Genomic DNA, 15364 nt, shown 5'->3' with positions numbered 1-15364 from the left:
TGGGTTTTATATTTGTGGATAAGCTATTGAACTACTATTGTGTTTTTATTTGTCCCCTAGCTGGACAGCACTCCGATTCAGTTTTGTGGATTGTGCTTTTGGGAAGAAGAAAGTCAGGAAAGAGTTCAACGGGAAACAGTATCCTTGGAAAAGAGGAATTTGCAACGGGGAAAAAAACAACCATGTCGGAAAGACACTTCGGCTCTGTAGACGGGCAGCGGGTGGGTGTTGTAGACACTCCTGGCTGGAGTCTCTTTAGTCTCGCCAACCCCGAGAAGGTGAGACGGGAGATTATGCGCATCCCAAGTCTTAGCGGCTACGGCCTGCGGGTCTACCTGTTGACAATTCCTGTGGGTTCTTTCACAGAGAAAGACAGAAAAGCAGTGGAAAAACACGTCAACCTGTTAGGTGACAGAGTGTGGTGCAATACCATTGTGCTCTTTTCGTGGGGTGATCTGCTACGGGGCAAAAGCATTGAGGAACACATCAAAGAAATAGGGGAGCCTCTACAATGGGTCCTACGCAAATGTGTCAACAGATACTGTCTCATCAGTAATACAACTGGATATGACTGTAACCAAAATGCTCATGTACTGCAGTACATTCGAACTCACATGGCATCTATTTCTCTGGACTCGCGTGTTATGCCACATAGAAATAACTTTACGGATGAAGCTCGATTTCATTGGAGAGGGCGAGTTCGCACGGATACATTATATGAAATGACGAATCCCGGACGGTGGCGAAACATGAACATGCCAAATTTGAACCAACGATATTTATAGTTGCTTCTGCTTTGTAACATTGAGGTCATATTAGGCTACCATTTTATTTAAGAGATGTTTTATTTTCCTTTCGTTGTGGTAGACGCCCATGACCTGGCTGGACCCAATCCCTATCTCAATATAAACGTGATAGTGTGATCATTTGACAAGGGGATAGGGACTCGCTTCCTATGCGGAAATAATACTATGAGTTGGGGTCATCTAGAATAAAATTGCTACACGGTCTTAGGAGGTTACGTTTATTTTTCATTTCCACATTTTTCTCTCACAAAGCTTATAAAATGTAAGCTGATGTTCTCCCGGTTTGAGAACACCTTTATAAACGACGAACCACGAATTTCACTGAGTCGTTGTTTCACAAACTGAAAGTTCAGTCCACATTTAGCCTAGAGATGCTAACAATATTTTTGTCTGGATTCGTATTTTTTCCGGGGCTTTACTTCACTTTGAAACACATCTTTAAAACTCGTTTCAAAAAGTGGAAAGACGCGGATGTGGCGTTAATCTGTGAACGGTAATGCTTACATACATGGGCTTAAGAAATTGCTCTGTTGGCCAGTGTCAAGGACAAATAGATATGCTAGTGTTCATTTTATGGTGGCCTGTAACCATTGCAGTATTTTGAAGTGTTTGATAAAACTGAAGCCTATCATATAGCCTGATAGGACTAGACTTCAGGCTATAGGCTTCTCGTAACAAATTTTATTTTTCTACACTTATATACAGAATACGCTAAGTCTATACGAGAGTGTGTTAGAATTTGTCAATGAACCAAATATATATTGGGATACTTTATGGTTTTATGCGTAATTACGCGTAATTTATGCGTAATGTATTTTGTCCAAAACTCATTCTACCTAAAGGATGGTGTCCTCTATCCATGCAATTATGGCTTCCACATCAGGTGTCTTAATTGTGGCTTCTTGCAGTGACATCATGACTGACAGGTAAGAAAGAACAATGTATGCATCTGTTTTAAGGAAACATTCTGAAATGTAATTTAGTCTAATAGTCTAATGTTCTGTTATCTACAGTAATGCATCAACCCCACAAATCTAGTTATTGAAGTTTTGCATTTCAGAATTCTGCACTGAATATGCACCCATATTTGTCATTACACAGGCACAGGCTTGCAACTGACTTTGTGTTGTTTGGAGCACCTTATATGGCCTATGACATATATGCCATGTACCAGGTTCACTACCTGAGTGAACAGGATAAAGGGCATGAGGCATACAAAGGTCATTCACTTCACACTGTCACTAAGTTCCTCCACAAAGACTTCCTGTTGGTCCTTCATCACATTGCCCTGATCACTATCTTCATGCCTGTGACTCTGGTCAGTATTTGGGTAATGAATATCCACAGGTTTATTTCTTGTAAAAATAAAACAGCAATCCTTACATGTTTTGTTTTTGTTTAGTTCCTGCGGAGAGGCCTTGGAGACTTCTTTATTGGATGTTTCCTCACAACAGAACTCAGCACACCATTTGTGTCAATAGGAAAGGTTCTCATTCAGGTTGGAATCATTTCAGCATGATTTCTTATGTGTGTATCTTAATAGAAGTTGCTAATTGTCTCAAATGTCACTGTATGTCGATTTTATGTTTTCATCCCAGTGTAACTGTTCTAATGTAACTTGAATGTGACTTTCCTGAATCATTGTTCTTACTCCGGGTTTTCTGTTTGCTTGTAGTTGGGATTACAAGACTCCACATTGCACAAAATCAATGGTCTGATGGTTCTCCTTACATTCTTCCTGTGTAGAATATTACTCTTTCCCTTCATGTACTGGGTCTATGGTCATAACTATAATATACCTTTTCACCAAGTGGCCTTCCATCTTCCATTGCACTGCAACATTGGGAACCTCTGTATACTGGCACCACAGGTGTACTGGTTCAGCCTGCTATGCCGCAAGGCTCGTCGCCTCTACCTTCGGCAACACAAGAAAAGGAACAGTGACACCTCTTGATTAGTCTCTACTTTTTTCACAAACAAGTTTCTCAGGTTTGTATTGTTTGTGCCTTGTTGAAGCAATGTGAAGCATTTAAGTCTCATCATTTCTCACGTTCCTGTTATTTTTTACTACTATTAGTCCTTGAGCCAGAGGGGTCGGTCGGTTAGCCTGACGAGCCAGACCCACATTAAAATGTAGGGTCTGGGCACTCACCGTTCGCAGTGCTCAGTCCGAGGGGCGGGATAATCGGGTGTCTTTCAAATTCCCTCTGCACGCAATAGGACAGCGCTCCCATGCGTTTTCCCACCAGCGGAGCTAGTTGGCTAGTTCAAACTTTTGCCAACTTTCAGTAAAATAAAAAGCTTAACTCGTGTCACACTGTTCGCCAACAGCAACATCCATCTTCTTTGTTTTCAAGTAGCATGGAATTCAAGCAAAACCGTTGCAACTCTGCCATCAATCATTATGTTAAGCCCACCTAACGACTCTATACACGATTTAATTGGCCTGATAGAAGATAAATTTTTCGAGCTCACAAGCTAACGGAGAGTTGCTAGACTAGCCCTGGCAGCAAATGTAATTTGTTGCCGCTAGGGTGCGTCTAGATTTCTAGGCTGGTCGGTCGGTACCATCTGAGGGGAATAAGCCTCATAGTGATTTTTGGCAAGGTATTCCACCCTAGAGTTAGAAAATAAGTGATAGCATTGCATTGTAGCTTTTTGTGTGTTATCACCCTGTTTATGTCTATTATGAGGGGCTAAAAAATCTAATAATAGATATCCTCACAAAACTTCCGTGGTTGATTATTTAATCATATTATCATAACATTGGATAAAGTCTGGTTCAAAATTCTTTTTGTTTTTCATTTTGGTGACATTTGAGTGAAATGCTATTCCTAAAATTCCTGAGAATGTATTCATACATTTGCTGGAAAAAAATATATACTATAGGTCACAAATCATATATGAACAACCTTTAGTGTTTGTAAGTACAATTGAAGTGGAGATTTCGGGTTCAGAGTCGTGAATATAGATTTTCGGTAACACTTTATTTTAAGGTTCACATGTTAGCCACCAATACATACCTAATTAATACCTGTATTAGTGACTTGTAAGGCATGTGTTAGGAAACATTAACCATTTGTTAGGTGTGTATTCACAAATTTCTTGTTCATGATGAATTAGACCTTTATTATTGATATAATCTTAATAATGACCTTGTAATCCTTGATCTCTATATACTAATTAGTAGTAAGTACCCAAATAGAATATGCATAACCTACTTGTATACTGTCTGAATAAATCCCTAGATCTACTCAAAATACCCAAATTCAAAACACCCACTGTAAAAACATTCATATCACTCTAGTATGTCCCCAACAAAAACAAGAATTTTGAACCAGAATCTGTCCAGTGTTAAGGTTTCTGTACTTAAAATGAATGCAAATTATTGCATATTTCATTAGATAAAGACAAAAAATATTAATGTACACAATCAACTGTGGGGATATCTATTAGTTAAATGTTTAGCCCATTCACCTGTAAAATATTCCTCCAGACATACAATGGACATAAACCTGCTGATAAAACACAAAAAGCTACTCAAATGCAATGATACCACATATTTTCTAATTCTAGGGTGGTATACCTTGTCAAAAACCACTAGACTTATTGAATGAACCCCTTGAATGGTACCGATTAACCAAAATTAGGGGGTCTGGCTCAAGGACTAAATGCACCACTGCTTTCTTTCAAGGCATTTGGAAATACTGTTTTTTCCGTGTAAGTTTACATGCTGTGAACCTAAATCATTTCGTTGTCCTTTGTCCCTTGAATATGACAGCCCCATCTACCAAGACCACTGACATTTCTCAGTATGTGTGAATAAATGTGTTCTTTCTGTTCCTTTAAAATTATTTACTTAATTTAGTTTCAAACCATTTTTGTATTGTATTCGGCAGATGTGTGCTATTCATTTTAGTCAGTCAACAAAGATTAATTCTGTTTTGTTGTATTATGCATGGATAAAAATGGTAGAATGTAATGTAACAGACAGAAAATGTCATTGAAGATGGTTCCATCAAGACTTTATTATCTAAATAAAAGTGTTGTAATAAAATCCATACTTGAATTAAACAGATATTTTATTAATAATATTTATTTCTACAAGCGTAAACAGACATGAATGGAACTGCTGTTCAAGGGAAAATAAACACTGACCCTCAAATCATAAAATAAACTTAATGTAATTACATCAAAGCTGTGTAATCTTCTGCAGGAGAATAGATTTCATGTGTTCATTATCCAAGTTGTCTGTGATGGTTTTGAGAAAGTGCCGTGTGTTATCACCTTCAAGAGAAGTGCAGCTTTTGGGGTGTGCGGCAAGGGTCGCCTCATAAAGCGTCAGAATTTCCAATGCGCACAGGAACAGTGGCTCTGATTGGCATGGCATCATCACGTGCACGTGCATCACGTGGCAGAACAGCTGGGTCAGGACAAACAGCACCTCCTGGCTGCACACCTCACCCCCAGGCCTCGGGTCACTTGAGGGTGAGCTGCTGGGTGAGAGTTTGGCCTTGAGCATGTCCAGCGTCTCTCGGATTGTGCTGGCGTACAGCCGGCCCACGTGGGCCCAGCCAGGAGGAGGCAGCCAATCAGCACAGCTGGCACCGCAGAGCAGCTGGAGCACTCGCAGCAGGAGCACCGATAGGCGCAGCTCGCAGGCAAACGCCCGCAAGTCCAGCAGGGGCAGGAACTCTGCGTACTCCAGAGAGTAAGGCACGTGGAGTCGGCCGGAGGTAAGGAGATGTTTCACTGCTCGCATGACCCTGGCCCACTCGCCCAGAGTGCACCACGGAAGGGTCTGTGAAAGAGTCAGTAGCAAGCCTTTACTAAACATGCTGACAGTGTCCGGTGAGAGCTGATCTAGGGACAGGGAGTCTAGCATGATTTTCTGAATCGGATCAGATAGAGAACAGCACTCCAGCCATGCCAACAGTCCTGTGCCCTGCCCATACTGAACCAACTTAATGCCAGACCACTCCTGTTCCGGCAAGTCGCACACTTCTAGCAGTGAACTTGGCACCTCGTTCTTAAAGTGATCTCTCCATAATGCTTTCAGATGAAAACGCACAGTCCAATCTAGTGCCTCCACTTTACTATAAAGCCAGAAGAGTGCTCGGGACCAGGTACTTGGTGCTGCAGCAACTTCCTCACCGACCACCTCACCCAGTCGGTTCAGAATGGAGGTCAGAACTTCTTTAGACTCCATGGATACATGTACAGTGTCCGAGGTCACCTCCCAACACCTGCAACTCTCGCTCAATAGCTGACACAGACAATAAAGAAGGGGAAAAGGGGAGCAGTCCATTACCCAGTGAGAGGAGCCATCCTGGGGTTCCAGAACCAGAGCAGAATGCAGCAGCTTCAAACACATCTCCAGGCTGTAGTGGTGTGACGATGGGGAGGAAAGGTAAGGAAAGATGAAGGTGTGGAATGCCTCCTGAAGTGGAACAAAACTCCTCCCAGAGTCACCAGAGGGTTCCATCAGGGCACCCAGGAACTGGAGGAAATTCTCCTGCTCCTGAGAAGAGGCCAGTTTGTCTTTTACAGTTTTCTGCAGACAGCGGCACAACAAGCTTCCACCAGTCTTCCCACTCTCCTTGTCGCTTGGCTGAGCGCCCAGTCCAGAGAGGCACTTCAGAATTTTGCTAAGATGAATGTGAGCTCCCAGGTTCACCACAGCTAGGTGGCAGCACTGATGTAAAGTGGCCTCTGGGTTTTGAAAGGCAACACGAGCTATGGCAGACACAGCCAAGTCAGAGTTACTTTGTGCTCCTCCCTGGATAATGCAGTTGAATGCTAAATTAAGCTCCTCACTAAATCCTACGGTTAGTGCCTGTGGTAGATGTCCATGCAGCCCCTTCTTAGAAAGGTTGATCATGTCAACTAGTGTGTTGTTCTTGTCTGATGTAGGGAGTTCACAGAAGAGGTCAACAACAAGATCTTTGAGTCTTCTGCAATGCTGAATGTCCTCGTCAGTTTGGCATTTGGCAATGAGAATGGAAACCAACTTCATGACAAGTTCCCTTTGTTGAAATGCAGTTTTATTTCTCTCAAGGCAGCTGATCCACTCATTTCCATTGAGAGACCAGCTCAAATCAGCAACAAATAAAGGGACAAACTGCTGATACCCCGCCAAACGATGGTCAATGATAACCATAGCAATGGAAGCCATTTCAAGAGACCTCTTTGTTGGTTCATTTTGCAGCATATTCTCTGATATTTTTTTCAAGGCATTCTTGAGTTCATTTCCACTTTCTTCTTCTTCAGTCTCCAGCCCAGAACACTGATCCAAGGACTGAAGCATTCGATGGATGCTGTTCCTCAGACCTAGTGCATTCCTGCTTTGGTCACATTTCTCTGTCACTTTCAGCAATCCTTTCTCCTCCCAAACATGTAGAAGGCAAAGAGCCGTCTGCATAGCTTTTGTAAAGGTGAGTCCAGCTGGCTTAACCTTTGAAGGAGTCTCAACAGCAGCGATGTCTTTCTGTGCTTCGCGAATGACCTTAACCAGGTCAAATCTCTCTGTTTTGTTATGATGTTTTGCGAGAGCAACCTCCACTGAAAGCCTCTCAAGTTTCTTATGAGCAGAGCGTTCCACCTGATGGCCCAACAGGTATGATGTATATATTGAGTCAAGGCAATTGGAGAGTGCAAAGCAGCATAAATCCGACGAATTGATGTCATCTTTCATTTCCCTCACAGCACTAAAGAGATGGAACATCACACCTTGGCTTGAGGTATCTGGGTCAAGCTTAGCTCTTTTGGGGGCTGGAGATGGTGCCTCTGTAAACTGGTCTGCAAAGACACAGTCAAAGGTCTCTGTGCCTCCCCAGCTGCCCCTCCAAAGCCCCCTCCACACCTCCAGCAGGAGCAGGGCATCCTCAGAAGTCGTATCAGTGGTGACATACTGGACCAGATGCTCCACCTCTAGACATAAGTCAGGAGGTTGAAGACACAAAAGCAACTCCACATATATTTTGTAGAAGTCCATTGATTTCACCACCTCAAACAGCACTGTGCGGTTGATGTCAGGGAGCTGGTTAAGGATAGAAAATAGTGCATTTTCCTTCCAGCTTATCTCCACATCCTTTTCCCTCTCTTTCTCCAAAAGCTTACTCCATAAGATGCAAAGAATCTTCTTCCTCTTATTGATCTCCTCTGCATGCTCACTTTGCACTTGTCCACAGAGCAGCTCTTTTATAGAATTAATTACTGGACGGCCAACCGTGCTCCATTCTTCCTTTTTTGCAGCAGAAAGTGATCCTGCCTGACAGAGCTTATCTGCCAGTAAGAATCCACCCTGAAGCACTGCAGCCATGTCCCCCTTCAGCCAAGGTTCTGCAAGTACAAAAGCATTTCAATCGTCATAAAATGTTAACTTTACTTTAATTTTAATTGCTATGTGACAAACGTGTAGGAGAATTTAACGACGTCCCTTATAGCCAACACATTGTTATCAGCGCATACAAAAAGTGAAACTAGTCCTTAGGTTGGTCATAAAATTAATATAAGCTTCATATTACAGCATAACAGTAAAGGCAATCAACATCAACAAAACTGTCAAATACGCAAGTTAGGATCCACGATGTTAAATTTCACTTTACCTTGAAACATAGCTGCGCGTGATTATGCGATCCAAATTTATCACAGCAAAATCAAAAAATAAAAGCACAATTACACTTTCGAATTACAGGATATCTAATGCTAGAAGCTACACAAAACGTGGCATGACAGCATTAATTAATTTCTCTCGCACTTCTGGATTTGAAATTAGGAAGTGATTCTTTACCACCAACGAGTGTGAGACCACGGTGAAGAGAAGACACTACTTCGACTAAGTTGCGCTTTGAATCTACAGTGCCACGCCGTGGGAGTTTGATGTAGTACATTTCTTCTATGTTGAAACAAAGTCCTTCTATTCTGTGCAAGGAATGTTTTCGTGAAATTTGTACAAATCTTTGTTGTATTGATATTGATATGGTGTATTATGGTGTATGCTAAACTGCTAGCATACTCCTCAGGCAATATACAGTCTACTGTCTGACCCCAGTCTGACACGCAGGCGTCAAGCATTAGTGCATTTTTAGCCAGCAACTCCACTGAAATGAAAGCGAAAGTTCGTGAGCTATCTTGTGGGTCTATGGATAGGCTAACTGTGTGCAGTTCTGAAGTAACTTAAATCAAAAATGATTTGGATTTTTGGTGGTCTTCTTCCCGTGCTGTTTTTCACAGGTATAACTTGTGGTTGTGTGGATTTTTATTGGTGCTAATATGCCTAACTCATGAATTAATTAATCATGAATCGTTTCCACGTATTGTAAATCGCTTTACTCTAGACGCCCCAAACTCTAATTTGGTAGCTACTGTACTTGATTTACTATTTGGTGCATTTATTTCCTTTTACAGCTGTTGTTAGCTCGCAGTCTGTACATGAAGTTCCTTGGCTGCCATGTCAGTTTGTAGACGAATATTTTGTGACCAACGAGGAAGGACACAAGGAAACAAAATATCACCATCGAGATGCAGGGCTGCAGTTTGGCCAGCTTGGAGACAGTCTTGTGCACTCTGACTTAATAACCTTCCTTGTCACAGGTGAGAGGATAGGCTATTTAACATACACTCCATTCTCATTTGTTACTACGGTATGGTAAGATGATCTGTCTGATGTTCTCAGCATCTAAGGTGGACATGCGACGGTACGTTAAAGGCGGAGTGGACACTTTGCAGTGCGAGGTCCGCAGGCACAGCACAGAGGGGATTCAAATGCGCTGGCCTGGCCTGGGAGCGCAGGAGCATGACGTTTGGTTTACCTGCACATTGCGCCATACAGAAGGCCTTTTTGTGATTACTACTTTCCTCAGACATAGTCCCAGTGTTCCCAATGATATGCAACTAGACTCAGAACAGCGGATTTCTGTTGAAGATAAAGACACTATCAGCACCACAGGTAAGCCTAAAAGTCAATACATAATGGCCTACAGTACAATGGCACTACAATGTGCATAAGGGTGGGATAGAGGATATAACTCTCTTTGCATTTCTTTATTTCTGTGGCCAGCTGTAATGGTGGTGTTGAGCAACACCCCCTCCGTGGATGTCGGCCTGATGAAAGAGCAGACGCTGAACTGTGAGTATGCCGTAGACCACAAGTCGGCCCACCTCACTGTGGAGTGGCGACTGCAACGCAGAGGTGACCGCACCAAGCTCTTCAGCTACTCCAGCCGCACGGGCAAGAGCGAGGGCACCGGCGTTTCTGTGAAGGCCCTCAGCAGGGGCGACGCTTCTCTCAAGATCCCTCTCACAAAACATGCCAGTGAGGGCACCTACATCTGCTCTGTATACGTGCCTCCGCTCTACGGCAGCCATGACATCAGCCTGCAAATCATGGGTGAGACTCTAATAATAATCTAATAATTTATGTAAAGCACATTGAATGACCTCTGTGTATGAAATGCGTTATATAAATAAACTTGACTTGACTAATCCTAAGGCATGACTTTAAAGATGTAGTGAGCTATGCACAGGATCTGTAAATGGCACTGTTCGATCAGCCATGAAATGTTGCTTAAGGAGAATGGATTGGTGTTATTTTATTGACTGATGAGCTCAAATATCAAAAACCTTTTGTCAGAAATGAGGACAATACCTTTAATGGTCCAGTTTTGTTTTGTTTTCTTGTGGGAGTGTTTCTGAAATAGGCCGAAGCTAAAGCCATTTACCCTTAAAAAATGGCTTCAAACCCATAACCCAGACCCTGATCTTCATGTTTCTGTAGATACGCTGATCATTATGACCCTTCATTTCAGAGCCTCCCCGAGTGTCCCTCACTGTGAGCTCAGAGCTGTCTCTGGTGGTGGGTGCGGAGCAGAAGGTGCTGTGTGAGGCGACTGGCTACTACCCGCTGGACGTGCACATAGAGTGGCTTAAGGAGTCTCTGACCCCGGGGACGAGTCGCATGCCTGAGGTGCTGAAGGTCGTCATGTTCTCCAGCCATCGCCACCACATGGACGGCACCTACTCCCTCTCTGCTTTCTTCCTTCTCAAGCCTACCCTGCAGGACTCCGGGTACCGCTACACGTGTCGAGTGTCTCACGTCGCTCTGCGAGTGCCCATCAGGAAGAGCTTTACCCTCAGTGTCACAGGTAAGTCGCTCACCGTCCTGGTCTAAGAAATTATTAAAGTTGTACAACTTCATATTGCTTGTTTTTCTATGAGAAAAGCATACAGTATATTAATGAGTAAAAGATGGCTTTCCTGCTTTGTATCTGCCTCATTCTATACTGTCTTGTCAGTAACCAGTGAGAAGAATAGAAATGTTAGTGGTGTTCATCATTCTCTTGACTTTGCAGAGGAGAGTTCAGTTCTGTGGTACGTGTTTGCTGTTGGGTTTATTGTGGCTATGATTGGAATCCTGTGTTTGCTGCTGTCCAAACTACATACAGGTAAATAAACAGCCACATATTTTACTTATATTTGTTCTGCAACAGATTTTAGCAAATTGTGAGTTAATTTACAAATTGCATGTTCAGCATTGTAGTAATTAAGTTATTCTTACTTTTCTTTTTCAGTAAGAGAAGCAAATAAGGTAAGACCAGTGTCCACAAAATGATGTATCTAAATGTGTGGTTTTGACTGACAAATACACTTTGACACCTGAAGTTTGATCATGGCTCAGTATAATGAGTTCTACCACCCACAGCTGCAGAGCAACAAATTTGGCAAAATCTCAACATTTCACTTGAGGCTCTGCTCTTTTGAGTAATAAGACATTTCTGTGGTCATACAACACACGTGATATACAGTCTACCTGTCCGTATATAACACCATCATTGTATGTCATTTAATAGAGGAAACCCTACTGAAGAAGAGGTTATCTTCCGCTGGCTCTAGAACAGAACCAGTGCAGATCTGGGAGAGATATGCAGCCGACCAAGTACCAGATACTGAGGTTTCCATCTAAATCTTAGTTTTGCTGCATCTGACTTTATCATCTACATTATGCACTAATCTCAAGAGACTGGGGTGACCTGTGTGAATAAGACTCCAGTTTCATTGAACCTCCAGGAAAAAAATATGTTTTTAAATATATCTTTATTTTTTATGGTGAAATGTTTGCTTTTGTTTTATTGTGATTCCTTAATTATGAATGCACTCTGTCTTGATAAAACAAATGTGTGTGTTTGAGTCTATTTGCTATTTTAACCTGCACTTAAACGGAATAGGATGGAAGTTACTCAAACATTATTAAAGACATTCCACCAGAGGTGAGAAAGAGGAGTGGTCTATAAAATAATGTTTTGAAAATGTTTTTGCATTTTCTGATTGAAGACTTTTCTCATTTGGCAAATCTTTGTTTCTGAAACAGCATTTTTAATACCTGCTGGTTTTCAATACAGTTATGTTGCCTGCATGGATAGAGACAGTGACCATGCAAAGTTTATTGATGGTCAACAACACAATAACTACATGCATCCTTGGTCAGTGTCAATCCCTATGCATAAATTATTGAAAGCAAAATGGTTAATATAAAGGGCACATTCAGCAACATTTTCTTAAAATTCTCTAATATTCCCTCTCTAAAAACAAGTCAACTCCAGATGCACCAAATGCATCATATAGTAATCCAAATCTGTTTGTCTGGTACTAATTTGTGTTTTCATGGTTTTTATGTTTACTTGAATTGGACAATGAATTTGTGGGCTGTGATTTTTTTTTATTATCTTAGCCACTTATACAATGTTCTCTTACTTAAGTGCAAAAATAAGAAAACGCTGAAACCCAGAAATCAATGGATAGGCTAATAACACAGGAAAACATTTGTGGATACCAGCTAATAAGAGCAAATGTGTTCATGTTATGGTTACTGCACTTGGCCCAATGTCTGTTTAAGACCATATCCTGCTGTGTTTCCTGCTGGAATGTTGATATGTCTCTGCTTAAGCATAATGAAGATGTGTCTGCAGTTCTTGCTTTGGACTCTGAAATCCCAAATTTCTATAAATGGCACTGCAGAAAGTATTCATTTTCCTGTAATACTATTGTCAGTCTGTTTAAAATTGTTTAAAGCAACACAATACAACAGTTTGTTTTAAATTAAGTTTTTGTTAGCTTGTTAGTTTTAGACCAAAACTTTGTTGTGGGGCTGTTTTTGTGCATCTGTTTCTTAAGGATTGAGATATCTTGGTGACAGTTGCTGTGATTAAGAATGTTGATGTTTATATCCACACTCCCTCCCACTCCCCTCAAAGGTATGGACAAACATGTGCAGTGTGTTGCAGTTTGTATTGTTGTTGGTACTATCCAGAACCACATGGAGGCAGTATTGTCATCAAAAATAACATCAGCCAAAAACTTGATAAAAATGTTAGTCTCTTAATTGACAGTGATCTAAATTTCAATAGTCACATGAATGCAGTAATTAATCAAGATTCTTTGAACAATCATTTTGACAATATCTTTATTTTTGTGGTGAAATGTGTTTTATTGTGATTCCTGAATTATGAATGCACTGTCTTGAAGAAATAAACATGTGTGTGAATTTATTTGCTATTTTAACCTGCATTTAAACTGAATTTAGGTTGGGAGTTACTAATTGTTAGAGAGATGCAACCACAGACGAAAAAGGGGAGCGGTCATCTGAAAGCAATAACTAAATCAGCTTTTTAACCACACCTCAAAAACATTGCCAGAATTAGTGGTCTTTTGTTGAAACATGACTTAGAAACACTGACTCATGCATTTATCTCCAGCAGGGTTGATTACTGCAACTTTTCAAAAGAGCATCGAACAGCTTCAGATGATACAAAATGCAGCACAAACTGATCACATTACGAATGTGCATGAAATGCGCTATGTAAATAAACTTGGCCTTGAAAATAACAATAATGATTATTGTGTAATGAATAATGACAGAATAATAATTATTCTGTCACTGAATTATGACATGCAACATTCAAGAACACATTAATGTGCACAAGTGGGTTAGTCTAGCTATTGTTTTCACTGGATGAACTAACTTCTGATGTTATTAGGAATCATAAAGGCTCTAATTCATTAAGCATGTTTATATGCAGAAGACAATGCCAGAGCAATAGCCATTTCCCCATTTTATCTGTCGGCCAGATAGTACTAGCTTATGCAAGCTGGAGTCCAAAGTAAACAAATAAATTAAATGAGAGAAATCCATTCTTAATGTGTTCCTTATGGGGAGGCCACTTCAGTGTTCTGGTTTGTTCATGATTGGTATGAAATACATGTTGTCAACAGCCAAACCAATGCAGTCTTTTGAGTGTGTGTATGACACACATGGATGTGTCTGTCTATATGTGTCTATGTGTGTATGTGTGTGTGTCAGGAGTAGACTGGTGCTAGAGCAGAAGTGATTTGTCATGTTCTTTGTCTATAAAAACAAAGTTCCTATCATGAAACCCAAAACCGTTGGCTTATTAAAGTATCTGCTGAGGTTTCAGGATATACAGTACCTGGCTAATGTGTCCTCTGTGGTGCCGTGCCTGCAAGGCGCTCTGTGCCATCTTCTATCACTCTCAGTCTCGGCATAGTTAAATACATGATAAACACTTCACTCAGGAATGACAGCTGTTCCCCACTGGCACTATATGCATTTAGCCACCTTCCTCCTCAACCCCTCACCATCACCGCCACCACCACCACATTTCTTACCCAAGCATTCTTTTACACACACACATACTTCTTTATTTGTTGGAAAATCTGTTTATATCTTTTACAACCTGATGTCCAGTTGATATGTGTATGGCTTGACAGATCTGTCTGCAGTATAATCCTATTTCATGTGTGTGTGTGTGTGTGTGTGTGTGCTGTTGTTGGGGGAAAGGTCTTTTGTTTGGCCCAGTGCAGTCTCTTGTGCCCAGACCAGGGCTGTGGGGAGAAACCCAGTGGAAACTGGCATGCCGGCCGGGTCAGGGGGTGGTCAGACGTCGGTCATAGCTGTAGGAAACACAAAAATCTCTGGGGAGACAAGAGTAGCAGTGGGCTCAAGGCTGGCTGGGTAATATTACATAAACACAAGTTTAGATGAAGACCCTCTGAGATGAAGAACCTGAGAGAGTGATTTTGTTCCTACCACTTATCACTTACCAATGTTAGAGCACTTTACCTTCTAAAGCACTTTGAATGAATGCTATGCTAACGTTTGGGGTTAAATGCACAAAGGACACCTGGGAGGATTTCACCTGAAGCTTAGCAGTCTTCTGTGGGCCTGCGTCAGCGCAGCATCCCCTGAGGGAGAGCGTATGTCTTTGTGATTGATCGCAGATGAGACGGTGAAAACAAACAGGCCCCTGATCCCTCCGCTGGGCTGGCCGACAGGAGCTGGTAAAGGTGGATGAAAGTGAGACTGACCAGAAGAGCTTTGTCTCCAGTCCCAAACCTGGCCGTGTTCCCAGGTGCATACCTGCAAGCCTGCCGATGTGTGGGTAATTTTACCTTCTTTACATGGGGAATCAATCACACACACATGCACACACACACACTCATGCACACTCACACACTATTTTCCATTAAATTGGAGTAAATGA

General features: G+C 41.7%; 3 protein-coding genes across 4 annotated transcripts; 2 read left to right on the top strand and 1 right to left on the bottom strand.

The window, feature by feature from the left end:
- The first annotated feature begins 236 nt into the window (after positions 1 to 236).
- On the top strand, positions 237 to 4880 carry LOC143121620 (TLC domain-containing protein 3A-like). 2 transcript variants are annotated; one of them, XM_076282064.1, is made up of 6 exons: positions 237 to 1299; positions 1649 to 1732; positions 1908 to 2124; positions 2209 to 2304; positions 2482 to 2795; positions 4588 to 4880. In XM_076282064.1, exons 1-5 carry the CDS (start codon positions 1178 to 1180, stop codon positions 2758 to 2760), a joined length of 798 nt encoding a protein of 265 aa, XP_076138179.1. In that variant the 5' UTR covers positions 237 to 1177; the 3' UTR covers positions 2761 to 2795; positions 4588 to 4880. The 2 variants fall into 2 exon arrangements, with proteins under 2 accessions (XP_076138179.1, XP_076138178.1); XM_076282063.1 differs by having other exon boundaries at positions 238 to 1299; positions 2482 to 4880.
- An 11-nt stretch (positions 4881 to 4891) lies between these two features.
- gemin4 (gem (nuclear organelle) associated protein 4) lies at positions 4892 to 8591 on the bottom strand. The gene is made up of 2 exons (XM_076282062.1): positions 8414 to 8591; positions 4892 to 8147 (listed from the first exon to the last, which is right to left on the bottom strand). Exons 1-2 carry the CDS (start codon positions 8421 to 8423, stop codon positions 4999 to 5001), a joined length of 3159 nt encoding a protein of 1052 aa, XP_076138177.1. The 5' UTR covers positions 8424 to 8591; the 3' UTR covers positions 4892 to 4998.
- Positions 8592 to 8914: 323 nt separating this feature from the next.
- dhrs13b.2 (dehydrogenase/reductase (SDR family) member 13b.2) lies at positions 8915 to 13351 on the top strand. The gene is made up of 8 exons (XM_076282061.1): positions 8915 to 9041; positions 9216 to 9401; positions 9484 to 9756; positions 9868 to 10197; positions 10616 to 10951; positions 11159 to 11251; positions 11378 to 11394; positions 11657 to 13351. The coding sequence occupies exons 1-8, from the start codon at positions 8996 to 8998 to the stop codon at positions 11669 to 11671; spliced, it is 1296 nt and encodes a 431-aa protein (XP_076138176.1). The 5' UTR covers positions 8915 to 8995; the 3' UTR covers positions 11672 to 13351.
- Positions 13352 to 15364: the final 2013 nt, after the last annotated feature.

The sequence above is a fragment of the Alosa pseudoharengus genome, unplaced genomic scaffold, assembly GCF_046254945.1.
Source record: "Alosa pseudoharengus isolate Yale_2024_CS ecotype anadromous, Long Island Sound unplaced genomic scaffold, YU_APseudo_1.1 YU_APseudo_1.1_scf_13, whole genome shotgun sequence".
Classification (NCBI taxonomy): domain Eukaryota; kingdom Metazoa; phylum Chordata; class Actinopteri; order Clupeiformes; family Clupeidae; genus Alosa; species Alosa pseudoharengus.
Note: the sequence above shows the minus strand (reverse complement) of the source record. Positions and strands in the feature narration are given on the sequence as shown.